Source organism: Ambystoma mexicanum, chromosome 2p (genome assembly GCF_040938575.1).
Source record: "Ambystoma mexicanum isolate Mex_15411 chromosome 2p, UKY_AmexF1_1, whole genome shotgun sequence".
Lineage (NCBI taxonomy): Eukaryota > Metazoa > Chordata > Amphibia > Caudata > Ambystomatidae > Ambystoma > Ambystoma mexicanum.
The window spans coordinates 1,047,420,381-1,047,438,258 of NC_090923.1; the positions used below are offsets into that span (position 1 = coordinate 1,047,420,381).

Genomic DNA, 17,878 nt, shown 5'->3' on the forward strand with positions numbered 1-17,878 from the left:
GAGAAATCAAACGAATTTTAAAATAAGAACACTCCTCAGACGAGCGCTTAAATATGGACAGCGCCGCCATGTAACTTTTAATGGTACCCACTTGCAGGCCCTTGTGGGCAAAGCAAAAAAAAGACAGAACCACAGGAATGGCACATGAAAAAGGATCCACATTCTTAACCCTGCACCAGTCGCAGAATGTCAACGGTACAGGGACTTTGTTGCAGGCCTTCCTGGCCGAAAGCAACACCTCCATCACGTCTGGAGGGAGGTCCCAATCCTTATACCTCAACCTTTCAGAAGCCAAGCATGAAGGTTGAGTGACTTGACCTCTGGATGGAGAACCTGACCCCCCTCCTCCCGTGAGAGCAGATCGTCTCGGTAGGGAAGACGGCGTGGAGGGCAGATGGACATGTCGAGAAGGTCCGGGTACCACATTCTCCTGGCCCATGCCGGAGCAATGAGGATCATTCGGGAACCGAACCTCTGAAACCTCCGCAGCACATGCAGAATGAGAGGGACTGGAAGAAAAGCGTACAGCAGTGGGAAGGACCACTCCACTACGAACGCGTCCCCCAAGGCTCCTTTTGGAGGAAATTCCCGCGAGTAGAATCTTTCGCACTTCCGGTTGACACTGGTGGCGAAGAGATCCACTTGTGGTGTCCCCCAAAGGGCGACGATCTCTAGGAGAATCTCCTGAGCCAGTTACCACTCGTGAGAGACCGTGCTCTGCCTGCTCAGAGCATCCGCCGCCGTGTTTTCGTCTCCAGCCAGATGAACTGCCGTGATCGAAATTTCCAGCTGGATGGCCCAGAACCAGAGCTGCATCGCCTCTCTGCACAGAGGGAGAGACCCTGCCCCCCCCCCCCCCTTTTTGTTGAGGTAGTGCATGGCCACTATATTGTCCATCAGAATCAGGACAGTCTTCCCCCGCACATACGGCAGAAAAGCCTTCAGGGCTAGCCTGACGGCCCTCAGCTCCAACAGATTGATATGGAGTCTGGACTCGGACAGAGACCAATGACCATTGACTGTCAACTCGTTGGCATGAGCTCCCCATCCAGTGAGGGATGCGTCCGTCACAATCATCACCTACGCCCAGGGTAGCCAAAATGGAGCCCCCTTCATCAGATTGCCTTCGACGGCCCACCACAGAAGATCCTGGGCGACCGAGGGCGGCACCTGAACGGGATCCGACATCCTGCCGGAGGACTGTGACCACTGCATCTTGAGAGCCCACTGCATAGACCTCATCCATAGCCTGGCCACTGGCACCAGGAGAATGCAGGATGCCATGAGGCCGAGCAACCTCAAGAACTCGAACGCCGGGAGACTCTGGGCATGTTGAAACTTGTTCACCATCTGCAGAATGTGATGAGCCCTCACCTGGGGAGGAAAACACAACCCCAGGGAGGTGTCGAGCACTGCTCCGATGTACTGGAGCCGCTGGGTAGGTGTCAAGTGGTACTTCTTTAAGTTGAGGGAGAAGCCCAGCATGTGAAGGGAGTGGCAGGTGACCGACAGATGATCCAGGGATTGCTCGGGAGTGCGTGCCCTGATCAACCAATCGTCCAGGTAGGGGTAGACGTGAATCCCCCCCCCTTTCCTGAGATACGCTGCCACCACCACCATGAGCTTGGTGAAGACCCTCAGGCGGAGGTCAATCCAAACGGCAGGACCCGAAACTTAAAATGCGAGTCGCCAACCGCGAACCTCAGGTACTTCTTGTGCTTGGGATGAATCGGCACATGAAAGTAATCGTCCTTGAGGTCTAGAGACACCAACCAGTCCTGAAGTTGAAGGGCCTGGAGGACTTGAGAGAGAGAGTAACCATCTTGAACTTGTCCTTCCTGAGGAGCTTGTTCAAACCACGCAAGTCCATGATGGGTCTCAATCCCCAGTCTTTTTTCGGGATAAAAAAATATGGGGCAGACCATCCCTTGTTCCTCTCCGCTACAGGCACCAGTTCTATGGCGCCTTTCTCCAGCAGGGATTCGATTTCCTGCGCAAGGAACGGATCCGGACTCTTCAAAGAGAGATTCCCTGGTGGATTGACATGAGGCCTCTGCCGGAAAAGAAGACAATAGCCGTGGGCTATGATCTCCAGAACCCACACATCTGAAGTAATGGCACGCCATTCTACAAGATGCTGCGCCAGCCTTCCCCCAACCGGCGAACCATGGGACATGGCCTCATGACTGAGCTGAAGCTGCTGCGGCAGTGCCTGAGGGCAAAGAGGCAACTGCCTGAGTGGCCATGGCACCTCGAGTACCCTGTTGTCCACCTCTGGTAATCCCACGGTGGCCCGTAGTATCGAAAGGAACCTCCCCTCCATTGCTGTCCCCTAGGACGAAAAGGCGGAGGTTAGCGAACTGCAGCGATCAACGACTTTGCTGCAGCTTTGGAGGTCTGCAACCTCTCAAGGTTCTCGTCAGCCTTGCTGCCAAAAAGATGGACACCATCAAAGGGCATGTTGAGAAGCCGGGCTTGTACGTCAGGAGCAAACCCCGTATTCCGCAACCACGCAACTCTGCGCATCATGGTGCTCACCGCCATGGACCAGCTGACACAGTCTGCCATCTCCAAACCCGACTGAACGGATTCACACATGGCATCCTTGCCATCCTGAACGAGGGCAAGAAAACCATCCCGCCCCTCCCCTTCGGGAATATGTTCAGCCGCCAAAGGCACACAATTCCACAGAGTGTGAGTGAAACGTGCTAAGGCACACACAGAGTTGGCTGCCGGTAATGCCATACCCCCTGAAGATAACACTTTCTTCGCCCAGCCATCAAAACGTTTGTCGTCCCCATCAGGAGGGATGGTTGGGTACGACGCCTGCTTTGCTGGGGCCATAGCTGCCTGCACCACCAAACTCTCTGGAGTGGGGTGCGTAGTCAAGTAGCAGGGGTCGCTACTGGCTGGACGGTATTTTTTCGGCAACGATTTGCTCACAGCCAGGAGACTCTCCTGAGCAGTCCAAGCCGCCGCCAGCCTTCTCTGTAAAGACATATGAAATGGCAGCACCGGGTCAGTGGGCGGACCTTGGTCAAAGAGATCTGTCAGGTCATCCTGCAGAAAATCCACTGGTGGTGCAGACCAGCCCAAGTACTCAGTCACCCTCAACATGAGTCGCCTGTATGAAGATTCAGCATGCGTACCAGGCTCAGGCCTGCCAAACTCAACCTCCGGGGAGGTATCAAGACCACTGGCATCGTGCAAAGACTGACTCAGGTCTTCCAACTGGCTATGACCAGATAACAGGTCATCAGGAACCAAACCTTCCTCAGACCCTTAATCCACCTCAGAGATGTAATCCAGAAGCTGGAATAAATCCCTGGATGAGGGCACAGAAAAAGGCTCAAATACAGCCCTTACTGCCTTCTTCAGAGTTTCCACCAATGCATGGGGTACGTCCGGTTAAGCCTCCAAAAAAGGCGTTGAGGGCGTCGAGAAAAATCTGAGTAGAGCGTGGCGCCGAAGGCTTCGACAGAGACCTCGGGAGCGCTGCCCCGAGCGTGTCCTTCGATGGCCTCGGCGCCCATGACTTCCTCTGAGGCGGAGCCTCGAGAGAGTTCCTATACGGACATGGCGCTGATGGGGTCGACGTCTTCTTAGAAGACCTCACAGGCTCTACCAGTCTCGAGGGCGTCGAGGACCTGGAGCGGGCATGGCTAGAGCAATCCACCTTGTCCGACCGGGACCTCGAAGGTTCCCGGTGATCGCGCTGACCGCCCGAGCCCCAAGGCGTGCGAACGGTGGCCCTAGCACGTTCCTTGCCAGCTTCTCTCGAAGGCGCGGACGGAACAGAGCCCTGCCACTCAAAAATCGCTAACATTTCCTTATGAAATGCGTCCCATTCCACAGGAGAGGAATGCTTGGTAGGACAAGCTACCCGCCGTTTGGCGGAGTGCTCAGACGAGGAAGGAGACCGGTGACGGCTCTTCCACGAGTGCCTCAAAGAGGCAGAGGAATGGCGGGAACCACTCCGGGACCGAGACCCCCTGGAGTTACGACGGCGATGCGGAGAGTCGCCCCTCGAATAGTCGGTCAAAAGCCCAGCGGATTTTGACTTATGCGGCTTGGAAACCCTACCTACCGACAGTTTCTTCTTTCGCTCCCGCAAGGCCTTTGACGTCAAAGACTGGCATTCGTCACAGTCATCGGTGGCATGGTCCTCGCCGAGGCACCAGAGGCAGACGTTGTGCGGGTCTGTAAGTGACATCTTGAAACTGCAGTCCCGACACTTCTTGAATCCCGACCGCAGGGTAGAAGAAGACATGATAATTTCACAAACCAAGTTCGGAGAACTGATAGAATCAGAAGAACCGAGGCGCGCCGAGATCTCCGAACCAAACACGTTCGCGGAAAAAAATGGAACTGAGGCTAAAGGCGTCGTGCGTCACACTTATATAATACGGTGACGTCGGGTCGAAGGAGGCCCTCGAGGACAGCGTATCGACGTCATCGACGCAGAAAACATTTCCGAAGCAGCACAGCTCTGGTGATTACCTATCATAGATGTGGAATACGTCGAAGGAACCAATCCCTTCAAACAAGAGCTTTGACAATGATAGGAAGGGGGGAGAGAGGGAAGGGGGGTTAGGAGATGAGAACAGACAAGTGACTATCGTACTAGGCCTGACGCCATTCCTGGTAGTACTGGAGATTGACAAAGGGTTGGGGATGGGGAGGAACAAACAAGCTACTTGCGTACTAGGTCTGATGACATTTCTGATAGAGTAAGTGCATTGAATATAGTGCATAGGGGAGGGGGTCCACATGCCATAAGCGGAAGGTCGGACAGCCAATGCTTCTGCAGCGGGAGCAACAAGTGTTTTTTCGTACCTTCTGGAAGCCTGTAATTTCAACAGGACCTTGGGAGACTAAAGGAAGTGGAGGGAACACATACGAAAACAGGTTGTTCCAGGAGATCAAGTGTGTGCACCCCCTACCCTCCAACCCCACTCCCAAGAGGCATTGAAGCGGCACTTGCTCTTTTCTGTTGCAAAAACATACACCCGAGGCCCTCTCCCGTCGCCTATAAAGTAATTTTGTTCCTCAGGGACCACTCAATAAGGTGAACTGCCAGGGCCACAGCCACTGACCTGATGCTCCCTGCTTTTTGATATAAAACATGGTGACCACATTGTTTGCAAGAACAAGCACACTTGAGTACCTCTCCACTGGAAGCAACGATTGAACATTGCTTTTTATTAGGTACCGAGGTATGTACACAATGTGAAAAGTCTACTTTGGATATTAACAAGGGACAAAGTACCTTTTACTTGTATGAGAATCCTAACAAAAGGTAAATCCTTTCCAATGGAAAGTGCAAATAAGTCTGCTTTGGCTACCACTGACACCTAGAGAGCTAGTGGCAGGGGACAACATGGATCCTTACTCCGTCTTTTCAAACTTTCAACACTGGTGCCGGGGATCTTCCTTCCAGCCAAGTATCCAAGGACCAGAGATTGGCGTTTTCTAGAGCCCCAACAATCAGGGATCCGTTTTGTTTGCTTTTATATTTTGTTTAAATTACAAGTTATACAGCTATCAGTCTGCTGGAAGCAGGTGTAGTCTAATCAGCGGAGTATGGTGAGCATAATGTGGCTAATCAGTAATTGCATCGAAGGAATTATTTCTATTAAACAAGTCAGGTGATCGTGTAGACCACTGGGTACTTCACATGTACTTTTCTGTTCAAAGGATCTCTATGGAGGGAATCGAGATGTTTGCTCTATTCAGCAATTTCTTTTTAAAATTTCTTTTTAAAAAACACAAATGGAACCACCAGATGGCTGAATTTTAAAAACCCATCCCCCCCAATCTCAAGTAGGATGCCATGGTCAATGGTGCTGAAGGTTGCTGGTCGGTCCAATGCATTGAACACTTCCTTCCTCCACTTGGGCACTTCAGTCATCTTATTTGACCACCACACTTGACCCTTCCACAAATATCAACTGCTGATCTGACGCACAATCAGCAGTGACAATATCCAGAACGTCCCATGGATGGAGGCACCAAGTGTCTGATAAATGCTCCTTTAATGGGCTCTCTGCACGCACGTCTCTCCCCCACCCCCTCCATTTCATTCAACCCTCTTGGTGATCAGGACTCCTCTGTGTAAACTGCTAAATGACATCTCAGTGAGCAAGACTGTCTCTACCTCTGGAGCAGTGCATGTATTAATTCACAGATTCGTCGTAATTATAAAGCCTTTGATAACAAAGATAAGCCAGATTCTGTTTGGTCTGCGCTGCTCGGAGTTGGGCAGGCAGGCTGGTTATTGCAGTCTGTGCTGCAGCAAAAGCAACTGCTGCGTTAATTAAACATAAGCACCACTCCTGAGTCCCATAGCGGTTCTGTGGCCAGGGATGGACTGCATGCAAGGGGCGACAGCCAGGATGCGTGCCACTCTTATGGGTACAGTGATGCCAGGCTCCATCACCACAGCCAACATTGGCAGCAAAGTAGAACAAGAGTGCCCACCCACAACTAAGACTACTATGGAAACGGAGAAGATTGAACCCTTTCCAAAAAGGTCTGCAATAGTGGTGGCCCCTAGTTCTGGCCTCATCTGAGGTAGAAGAGAGGTAGGCCTTCCCTTTATATTATTAGTGGGAAGTTTTAAAGATAGACACTTTCGGCTCTATGTCTAGGTATACTAAACATTAAGTGAAGCGATCAAGCCTGTTCTGCTGCCAATTTTAGCCCCCACCCCCCTCCCAAAAAAGGACGGTGGTTTAAAAGGGGTGGGCGGACATGACTGTTGTAATGGAAGAGTAACCTTCTCCCACACAAGAACTTCTAGCCAAGTGACTTGTCATGGCGATGGTAATAGCACACATGTGGCAGTACTTTAATACAGGGAGGTTCTTACTCTTTTTGGGCAGATTTAATTTTCAATCTAATAATTTTAAATGATGGGTGTCACTTGGAACAGGGCTGAGGCTGGGACATCATGGGAGCTTTTTTGCTGTGGGGTGGAAAAGGTTAACTCCGAGCTGTTCCACGTGTTAATTTCAAAATACATGTTTCATGCCTTCATTTAGGTTTTATATACTTTGTACTAAAATGACAATTCTGAGTTAAGTATAGCAATAGACTTCAAAAAAGGTTTTCCATCTCACCTTTCACTATGCGTAAAACATTTTTTTTAAAAACTAATCGTGAGAATCCGTTCTCCCTTATGCCACCTCACCTGTTCCCTCATCCACTGCTTCACCATATGAAAAAAGGATACAGATTTTGTATGCCAATATAAAAACACAAACATAATGCTGGGTTTAAAAATGCATTAAACTCCCTTCTACCTTAAAAGCGAGAGTATAACGGGCAATTTCAATTAACAAGCCACAAGCATAACTCAGTAGCTATTGAACTTCCAGGGATGGGCACTGGGTGGTGCTGTGGCATGTGTATCTTTTTAGCTGAATTTATAGGTTTATTTAGAATTAAAAAATGTGTAGCATATGAGAAGTATGTGTTTTGTAAGTGTCACAAACTACTTTTAAGGTAGAATATGTTTGAGACGACGGCAATAAGTTGTGTTGTGAACCAAAACCTTTAATATAGTAAATGCTTTTTTAAAATTTAAATAAAGCTATGCATTTCTTGGTAAGATGCGTTAACCCCAATGTACACGTTATGCGAATTTTCAAAAGAATATCCGGAATGACTTAAATTTACATTAACTTCCAAACCCGCAAATAAACCAGTATTCTGAAAACACTGCATTAACCGTTTACAGCAAAATGTTAGAAATGCCAGAATTGAAAAATTAATTTAATGGAAGACATTTCTAACACATGGTACTCGTATGAACTTTTGCAGGCTTGGGAAGGCATGGTTCCAACGAAAACCTTTTTTTTCCTCTGCATTTGAGCCACAATAATTGTGTGACCAAAGTTATTTCAACCAAAACTAGGACATATTGCCAACAGCTGCATTAGTGATGGTCACATTGGTGCCTTCGGATGTGAGTTCAAGTCAGTCGCACAACATACTTATTGTTCCCAAGTCTGCTGGGGCTGCTCCCAGCACAAAGGCAACTTGAAATCCCAGCCCCAAAGCTAAGGCACTTTAAAAGAACACCAAAGAGAACATCTCCAATACAATTAAACATTTTAACATGGACCCTGAAGGAAATACTAACTTTAGAGAAAGACCAGAAAGTAAAATGAAAGAAAAGAGAAACCAAGTCAAGGAGGAAAAAGCACACACAAAAATGAATCGAAGGATGTGAACGCAGGAGGAAATAAACACCCAACTTTGAGACCATTAATCCTAGGAAGAAGCTACCCAACTTTGCGGAGTAAATCCGAATGGGCAACAAAAAACCCCACCTCGAGTTACAAAATGAAACAAGAAACAGAACCTGATCCATCAGCCCACAGTGAAACACTGTCAATGTCTAGGATGTCAACCGTTGTAGGGTGTATATAGGGCATGTTGTTCATTCACACCTGGATTTAAAAGACATTTCACAAATGGAAGTTTCATTAAACTCACGTCAATCTGTGGAACCTTCCGTCTCTTCCTTTTTTCCTTTGCCATGGCGATTCCAGGAATATTAGTTTCCAGTTTTCTAGGTGAAACATGCAATGAAAGTTCTGCTCCCACATTAGGTCTGGACTTGCTCACATCAGCCTTTGACATCACTGGAGAGACATCAGTCAGCACGTCCTGCGAGAGGAGATTGTCAAAGCCAAAGAATGACCGGCGACTGGGCTTGGACTGATTGGGTGTCGAGGTATCAGATGAGTCTTCCTGGGAGGCAATGCTGTTTTCCATGGAATAGGAGCTGCGGTTGAGGGATATTTCCAAACGACTGTAAGAACGTCGCACTTTCTTGCCTATAGAAGACTCATTCAAGGCGCAGGAGGCATTGACAGGGCTAGGAAAAACGCCATCATTACTTTTGGGATCCTCAAGGGCACGTGATACAGAGGTTTTATTCTGCGGGGAGGACTCCGAGGTTGAATTCCCCCCGAATGAGGCAGATGCAAGTTTACTTCTACCACCACTTGCACGTTTGACAGCTTTGTCCTCTGCATTTTCTTTCCCATATTTTGTGGAAACCTGTGAAAGAATAATAATAATTTAACCCTGCAAAAAGGATTAATGTACAGTAAACATGTATGACTGTCATGTGCCGTCACAGAAACAACTGATCCAAAAGGTGCAAGCATCGAAACAGGACCAGCAACCAGGATTTTTAAGACTAATATTGGCTCTTACTAATAAACTATAAAATAATGGTTTTCCAGAGTGATTGATTTTTTGGCAAGAATGGACTCATTTATTTAAAATGCACACAAATAACTATACTAATACTCCGAGTCTAAATGCCTATTTCTCGAATGGGTGGCATTAAAGTATTTTAATTGAAATTTGAACATCTGATAACAGAGTTCTAGATTTTTCATGTTGTCCACACTGCCATGGAGGAAAGCCACAGCAGACAACAGGCAGAGGTCCCAATAGACAACTCACGTTCCGAAGCAGCCACCCGAGGCAGAGCGTGGGTATGGTACTATTGGTTCACCACAGCACTGAGGGCGCAACACAGAGTTACTATGCTTAAAGGACTTTTTACAGGACTGACAAGTGGGGACTGTGACTGGAGAAAAGTAATGGCAGTCTGCAGCTGCCAATGTTATTTAAATAAATGCAACTGGATATGTATGTTGGGGAAGTGGGAGGCTGTGATGTGAAGAATGCAAAGCCCAGGGTGCAGAGACTGAAAACCTGCTTACGGTTAATATGAAGAGGGGTTGTGCAAACAGAATGAAAATATGAATCGGGGCATGCATAGATCAGAAGGAGTTTATACGTTTTTATATAAAAGCCTGTAAGGGTAACAAACCCCCACCCTCTTTTCCGGCATACTGCGCTTTATTTGATATCAGGAACCCAGGATTGCGGCCCATCTCCTGTATTTGCAATTCTAATTGCAGGTTGTCCAGTGCCTCACTGGAACAGCTGGTCTGGGTTGGTGGGGTGGTTCCAGTGTGGTCCATTACTGGCCCGGGGATCATTTTAGTATTGTGTACTTATGGGCCAGTGCCATAAAACCAGGGGCTGCACTAGCAATCCCCTTTATTGTGATTGCATGATTATCTGTGCTGCCTCCTCACAACAAATATCTACCCATGTCGCAGTGCCCCCCCACTGGTCTCTCTACAACATCCTCTACACTCTCTCTGCCCTAGTCTCAGCAGTATGGATCCGTGGAAGCCCTCTGTGGCCTGTTCCACCCAATCGGTGTCTCTGGTCCACCCCATCGGTGTCTCTGGTCCAAGCTTTCTTCTCTGCCCACATGTCTGTCTATGACTTATCGTGTTTATGTCTTACCGTGCCACCATGACTGTGCACAGCTCTTGTTTTTGTGCCCTGGCCATGGATCTTCACTCACCTTGCTGGCTGTATGCACTTCTCAATCGAGGTATGTGTGTTTTGTCCCACTATCACTTTTCCGTGCTCATCTCTCCTAGCCTGTGTTAAAATCTAGTGCCGCACAACGAGCAACGCAAGGAGATTAACTTGACAGTTTGGAGTTTAAGAACATCGTGAACAGGGAGACACTGAGAATAGCCAAACCCAGTCAAGTTAAAGTATCAGAGTGGCAAGGTGAATTGTCATGAAGGCTGCGAGAGTGGTCTATGGCTACAATGAGTCCACACAGAACAGTTAGAGCGGTAAGTACAAAAATATTTAACGATTTATTAGGCCTTTAAAATACACACCAAGTAACACCTCTAGTCAAATACTGTCACAATTACTATAAAACCGATCAATACTTTCGCCCTTAGAAGAAAACAGATCAGCAGTGACACACAGGCAAGTAATTATATGCATGAACTTCATGATAGACATTTAGAACAACCACAGAATATCTCCCCTAACACGTCATGTGTCCAGCCCTAAAATGGTTTGGGGGACCTATGCCCTAAAGTTATCAGTCCCAAAGTTATACTTCATACAGGTTAAGTGATTTGGAAGATGCCAGTGGTTATGATCAAAAAGATAGCAAAGTTCAGATAAGTAAACTGAATTCCATCCCACTAAGATAGGCTAAGTATGGGAATTGGATCGTAGACCAGGCCTCTACCGACCAAAGTCAGGAACAAGTAGTTTAGGGACATGACGTTATGCCCATTAAACCCTATGGAGAACAGGGGGGTAAGGAACAGGTATGTTAAATTACCCTCCTTGCTCATTTCTCCAGAGAGCACTGCTAAGGTTCGGAATATGTTGTGTATGTAGTTGGTCCAATCAAGGAAGGTCCAGTGGTCAAGGGTGCAGAGGTAATTTGGGACACAGAATTTAGATTGTCTGTCGCATTGGATTAGGAATCATTTCCCATCTATTTATTTATTTGTGTATTTATAGAGCGACGTAGCCCGTAGGCATCAGGGTGCTAACAAAAAGGCGCAGGACAACATAGGTGGACAGGACAAGCGGGACGGTTCTGTCAGTTAGTGGGACGGAATTAAGTAGAGGGGTGCTTCCTTAAACAGTAGTTTTCAGGTTTTTTCTGAATATCAGATAGTTGGGCTCAAGTCGGAGATCAAGTGGGAGTCTGTTCCATTTAGTCGTGGCAAGGCTGGGGAAGGCTCGGCCCGAGCCATTTGTTTTATTTATTTGTCCAGTTTTGACCAACCCTTTATTTCTCGATCTCAACATCCTGCTGGGCACGTAAGGGCGGATTTGTTTTTTGAGGTAGTCCGGGGCAGAACCATAGAGACAATGGTGGACAAGAGAGATGACCTGAAAGAGATCGGTCCTCGAGAGAGAGAGCCAGTGGAGAGATTTTCTTTCTTCAGTGATATGGTCTCTTTTAGATTTGCCAGTGATTGTTCTTATAGAATTATTTTGGATGACTTGGCATTGCTTATGGCACTTTTTGCTGGCACCTAGCATTAGGGAGTTTCCATAATCTAGTCTGGATAATACGATAGCTCTAGCGATATTGGAGCTATTTTGTTGGCTCAGGTGGGGCTTGATTTGTTTTAACAATCTTTGGTGGTATTGACATGCCAATTTAAGGTATGCCACCTGTGCTTCGGCTCCCAGAGACGCCTGCAGGTATACTCCAAGAGTCTTCACTTTTTCTGAAACCCTCACTGGTAAGTCTTTAATGTTAAAGGTTGCATAAACTGGATATAGTTTGGCTCTTGCTGGAGGGGAGCCGAATACCACGAGTTCAGTTTTTCCTCCATCGAGGCACATCCGGTTGGATTTCATCCATGCCTCAATGGAGTTGTAAACCGAATCGAGCCCCCATTGTCCGAGATGTGGCAGCCAGTTCTAATACCAATTGCGTATCATCTGCGAAGTTCGTGAAGAATATGCCCAAGTTGGTCAGAAGAGTGCAGAGACAACAGAAGAGGTGAAAAACTGGCTCCTTGAGGAACTCCACAATCTACCTGCTGAGAGGCCGATGTGTGGTCACCCCATTGAATCCTGGAGCTCCCATTTCCCAGGAAAGAGGCTATCCGTTCAATGGCATTGCCAGACTTCTCTAGGGCCTCTCGGAGCTTCTGGTGATCTAGCAGATCAAAAGCTGCCGAGAGGTCCAGCAGGATTAGTAGTCCCGATTTGCCCTTGTCCATTATACCAGACATTGTGGTCTGGAAGTCCAGTAGGGCCGATTCTGTGCCATGGGCCTTTCTGAATCCTGACTGTTCGGTATGTAATAGATTATTCTGGTCAATATATTTTTGCAGCTGGCCTGTTGCAACCTTATCAAGAATTTTAAAAGGAGAAAGTTGCAATTCGTGATAGGTCGCGGATTGACTGGGTCCATCACCTTCCAGCTGAACACCCAAGCAAAACGAGTAGACTTCTGTGCTTCAGGCAACATTAGGACACCTCTAGGATATAAAGAAGACAGATTGCAATGAAAGTCAGCCAAGCCAGGCAGCGACAGTCGTTCAAAGGAGTCCATCCTGCATGACTTCCATTGACGCAAAGCTAAAAATGCAGGAGTCTCAGTGTACAAGTTCAATCGTCTCAACGTACCATAGGATGCACTCAAACATTGAGACAGGATGCTCCCATCTGCTCAGGGCTTGAAGCACAGACTTGGATCTTCTTGAGATAAAACAGTAGGAGGGCTTCACTGGCATTTCATTGCAGTGGGTGCTGATCGGCTGCAGGGGTCGTCAATAGGCTGCTCTTCTTCCTATAGGCGTTGCTCCAATGGTGATCTCATGTTTGGCTGCAGGAGTCCTTTTATCCAAAGTACTGGACTGGAATCTCTCCTGGTCCACCAACTGGAAGAATCAGCACAACTCAAACAAGCAGTGGTTCATCCAATAATCGACAGCCACTGGCTGATCAACAGACATTAAGGCTCCAGGATGTGTACCGAGATCAGTCCCAGCCCCCGTAGATGGATTTCTAGAATCTGGCCTGGTGGACAGATTTTAGGAGGTATAAAACATTTATTTATCGGCTTTTGGATATAGTGTATGTAGGTAGTATCGCACAATACACTAGGATACAAATATATGCATTCACCATAGGTTCATAAATGCATTAATTCTCTTACTCAGGAAGCTTGTATGTAGATTAAATGCAAGAATGATATAAGCAGGTCACAAGATGCCGCCCTAACTTAAGCAGTCCAAACTCCAAACCCGAAGAATGGGGCCTTGCGTGCAAAACTTACAGGACCCACAATGTTTCTCCCCTGAAGGAAGTCTCTGCAGGTAAGCTACAATTCAAATGTGTTGGTGACAGTACAAAGATGTGATTCAACAATTTTACTAAGTAAATGTGTTCTTATATTTCAGACTACTAGTGAATGGAATGCAGGAGACAAAAATGGACATATTCCCCAATGTTATCCTATGGAGGACAGGAGGTTGGGGGGTGGGGGGGCCAGCTACACAGATGCAGTGTTTACGCCTCACCTCCTGTCCGCAGCAGACTCAGATTTTCCCAGATGTCTTGCGGGATCAGGGGGTCACCGGGGGATCATTCTTCCACTGCTGGTTCCGGTGAGTGGTGCCCAGGAGTTACGTGTTTAAGGTTTCTTCCATTCGGGTACAACTGCAAGATGCAAACTCCCGCGATGAAGACATTTAAGAAACACTGATGCAGACCTGACAATTCAAAGATTGGAGAAAGGAGAGTTCCAGCAACTGTCTCCTCACACAGTAGGGGTCTGTTGTCTTTCCAGTCGCCGTCAAAGGAGCAGCTTCAGGACAGGCTCCCTTAATGCTGGGATGCTGAAATTCAGGGACAAGGCGACGTGTGGCATAAGTTGGTGACCCCTGAAGTTTCGGACATGAGCGTGAAACAGCAATGCTTCTGGCGAGGTAGCCCACGAGAGAGTTGGTCAGTCCACCGGGCAGTCCAGGGACACTTCCAAAAGGTCTGAGGGGAGGATCCTCAGGCAGGCGGCGAGACCAATTGGTCCCACTAATCCAAGGGTTGAAGCACCACTCAGTGTCTTCGGAGATCAGGTAGTCAACACAGGAAGGGATGCTGGGTCACTTCAGGAATAGTCTTTGGATCTTCAGCAGGCTGCGCTTTGAGGGATTATTGGCTCCAACGATGATCTAAAGAAATGGCTGCAGAGGTCCTCTTATACAAAATCTGAGCAGGAAACAAGTCCAAGCCCACCAATGCTAAGGATCTGCACCATTAAAACAGCCAGTAGTTGTCCAGTCAGGGACAACTACTGGTTCCCCATCTGCCCCACACCTAGACTTTCTGGCACCACAGATGTGGATGGAAATAGACAGCCCCCCCCCACAACCTTCCTGGGTGTGGGTGACACACACACAAACCACTAGCTTGCTAAAGCAGCAGCTTTCCCCAGGCACATGGGGGAATGGTCTTATAAAGGGATGTCCTGACCTGGTGAGGCAGGAAGAAGGCCAAACAAAAATCATGTGGCATGGACGTTTTTGGCCACACTAGAAAGAACACAAAAGTTGTATTAATAGAACTGTTGCTACCAGCTTATCTTTAGACACATACAGGTAACCAGAAATCCCAAGTGCAAAAAGCTAGGGTGATCCAGTGCAATGGGGATAGTTTTAAAAGGTGTTGTGTGCAATGTTTAAAAGTACAAGAATGCAAACGGGAAACAGTTTTAGTACTGATAGTTTCTCCATAACCACGAATAAAAGGGAAGTGAAGCTGAAGACTTTCCTTCCCTTCTGTAAGAGGATTCAATTCAGCACTATAGCCAAGTTAACGCCTAGTCTAGAATACTGAATGAAAACCCTTATGGATATATCTTTAGGTCCAGTTCATGCGTTCTGGATGACTACCCTTGTATAACACCCCTCTCTTGGAATCCCCCTGACCCCACTGAGCCAAGAAGTAATTCTGTTTTGCAAGTTTAAAAGGTTTATTTGATAAATTAAAATATATATCACACTTTTTAATAAATTAATAATTGAATATCACACTTAATCTGATATGGTAAATATTAACAACGGAGAATCTGGCACTAGCACACTTCTTTAATCACTAATGAGTTGACATGAAATGGATAAGGTAGCACACTGGTAAATAGGAACAAAAGTATAATGTGGTAGAGGATGCTTTATGTAGGCTCAGGTGGATGCAATATTCAATGAATGCAGTACAGAAAATACGCAATATGATTTCAACCAAACAATGTAATCACTTTTCTCTGGCTACTCCCCTCCCCCCCTTGATGCAAGGCAAGGAAATGGAAGGAAAACACACAGTTCTCAGAAATGCAATCAACTGTAATTCAGTTCAATCCAGCAAGCTTAAACAGAAGTTTGAAAACACAGGCAAATGCTTTGATAGGTGCTAGCAATGAATGAGAAATATGCTGGAAACGCTCTTAATTCCCTTTTAGAGGTTCAGGATGAGTGGTATCTAGTTAATATTAGTCCAGGCTCACACTAGCAATGATGCAGGGATAGTTAGCAGGTTAAACGAATTTCTGGCAAATGAAATCAGGCAGCAGCAGTTTTTTTACATGTGAAGAAATTGCAAATCGCGGCAAAATTCGCGGATGCGCCGAGCGCTATTACAAAGGAACCGCAAGGACTATCTCTACCGTTTTGGGGTCCTAGGAAAGCCTGGGATCTCAGCTTCCAAATGAAAGTTATTGCAAGTCTCTAGCCCAAACGGTTGCGGAGATATGAGTAATTTAGTAAAGGTCGTTTTTGGTTTGGTAAATTTTAAACGCACACTTTTTCAAAATGACAAATTTTACTAGAAATGACAGGTGACAGATAGGAGGCAGTTCTACTTAGGTTAAATAGATTGAATTAGATGAATTTAAACTAAGAGATGTGTTCTGAGTTTTGCTAAGTACTCACAAGAGATTTTGAACAGGAAAGCGACTTGGTCACGATCTTCAGTCTGGTCAGGTCTTTCCGGATTCTGCTCACAGCGCCTGGTCTGGTCTCGGCTAGGCACAGCACTGCTTTCTCTCTGGTCTGGTCTCTGCTAGGCACAGCACTGCTTTCTCTCTGGTCTGGTCTCTGCTAGGCACAGCACTGCTTTCTCTTTGGTCTGGTCTCTGCTAGGCACAGCACTGCTTTCTCTCTGGTCTGGTCTCTGCTCTGGATAGATTGAAGTCTCTAGTTTGGCTTTCTGGAGTTTGATGGAGGTAAGTATGGATTTTTCCGGCAGGGCTTCCAGCGGCAGATGAAATTGAATGTCTCTATGTGTCCTGACTCTCTGCTTTTATCTGTTTCTTGAGAATGGGTGTGTGTGTTGCATCACTAGACTTGCCCCTCTCATTCGTCATTGGTCAGGCTTCCATTCCTCCGCTTGATTGGCAAACTGAACTGTGAGTCAGATTGATGTCATTTTATGATCTCTTGAAACAACCTCCCTTGTCATCTGTGCACCCAAATATATATATGATCAAAATCCATACTTCAGAGTTACACAGTTGTTTGAAATTACATATACATGGTGTGGCTGAATTTAGCCATGTCTATGTCCAAATCTGCTTTTCCTAGGAGCTTGCATTCAAAGAGGGTACATAATTGACTTTTTAACTGCTTTTTCAATTTCTGACATGGACCCAACTTTACATACATGTGCGCAGGGGGTATGGACATTAATTGATGAAGTTTCAGATTTTTAACATGCACACATTTAGAGTAATATCCACTTTTCCGCTAAAACCCCCCTGAACATACCACCGGTTCCTACCACGTCTTAAACTGTGGGCAGAAAAATCACAAGAATTATGGTATCATTTATAAAATTTTCACATGTCCGCTCTATGAGTTATTCATCTTTTTAAAGTTATGTTCTGGCTCCAAAGGGGTGTGGTTTACCCTCAGCACAAGGTTGAATTTCTGGTTCTTTCCAGTTCTGCCAAGCCAGCTTGCTCTCACAGGCAGTGCTCCTCCCAGCTCCTGCCAAGAGGAAGCTACAATTTACGACTGCGGTAATAAAAACCTTTGCCTGAGTGAAGAGGGCTTTGTTCACTCTCTTGCAGAGCACAGATAATTCAATTATCAGATAGATGGCATATCCTTAGCTTGGGCAGCAAAAGGAAGGTTGGCCTGGGAACACAGTGGTGACTCAAGTTTCACTCCTGATGGGTAGTTGCTAGGCAAAATCAAGTTCCTTAAGCCAGACCTTCAGCTAACTTTTGTTGCTTTTAAAATAACTTGTAATTTTACACATGCAGCTAGAATGCTGATTCTAAGTGCAAAACTATGACATTTCAACAGTTACAAAGGCATGTGACACCAAACATAGGTCACTCATTTAATTTAACATTTTCGATTTTGGTGGTTTTAAATCCAGTTGCAGTTAGGCTTAAGCTGCTGACTCCATAGCATTTTTGTTATAAGCATTGTTTTTGGGCTCTTCATTTCCCAGATTTTGTAGGCACACAAAACTCCATTCTGCCAAA

The 17,878-nt window shown here is 46.6% G+C and overlaps 1 protein-coding gene across 1 annotated transcript in view; it reads right to left on the bottom strand.

Moving 5' to 3' along the window:
• Positions 1 to 17,878, bottom strand: part of CDCA5 (cell division cycle associated 5) — a 156,362-nt gene that overhangs the window by 43,211 nt on the left and 95,273 nt on the right. The window contains exon 6 of the mRNA XM_069644941.1: positions 8,503 to 9,072. Coding sequence (XP_069501042.1) covers positions 8,503 to 9,072 — 570 coding nt within the window. The remainder of the gene's footprint in view (positions 1 to 8,502; positions 9,073 to 17,878) is intronic.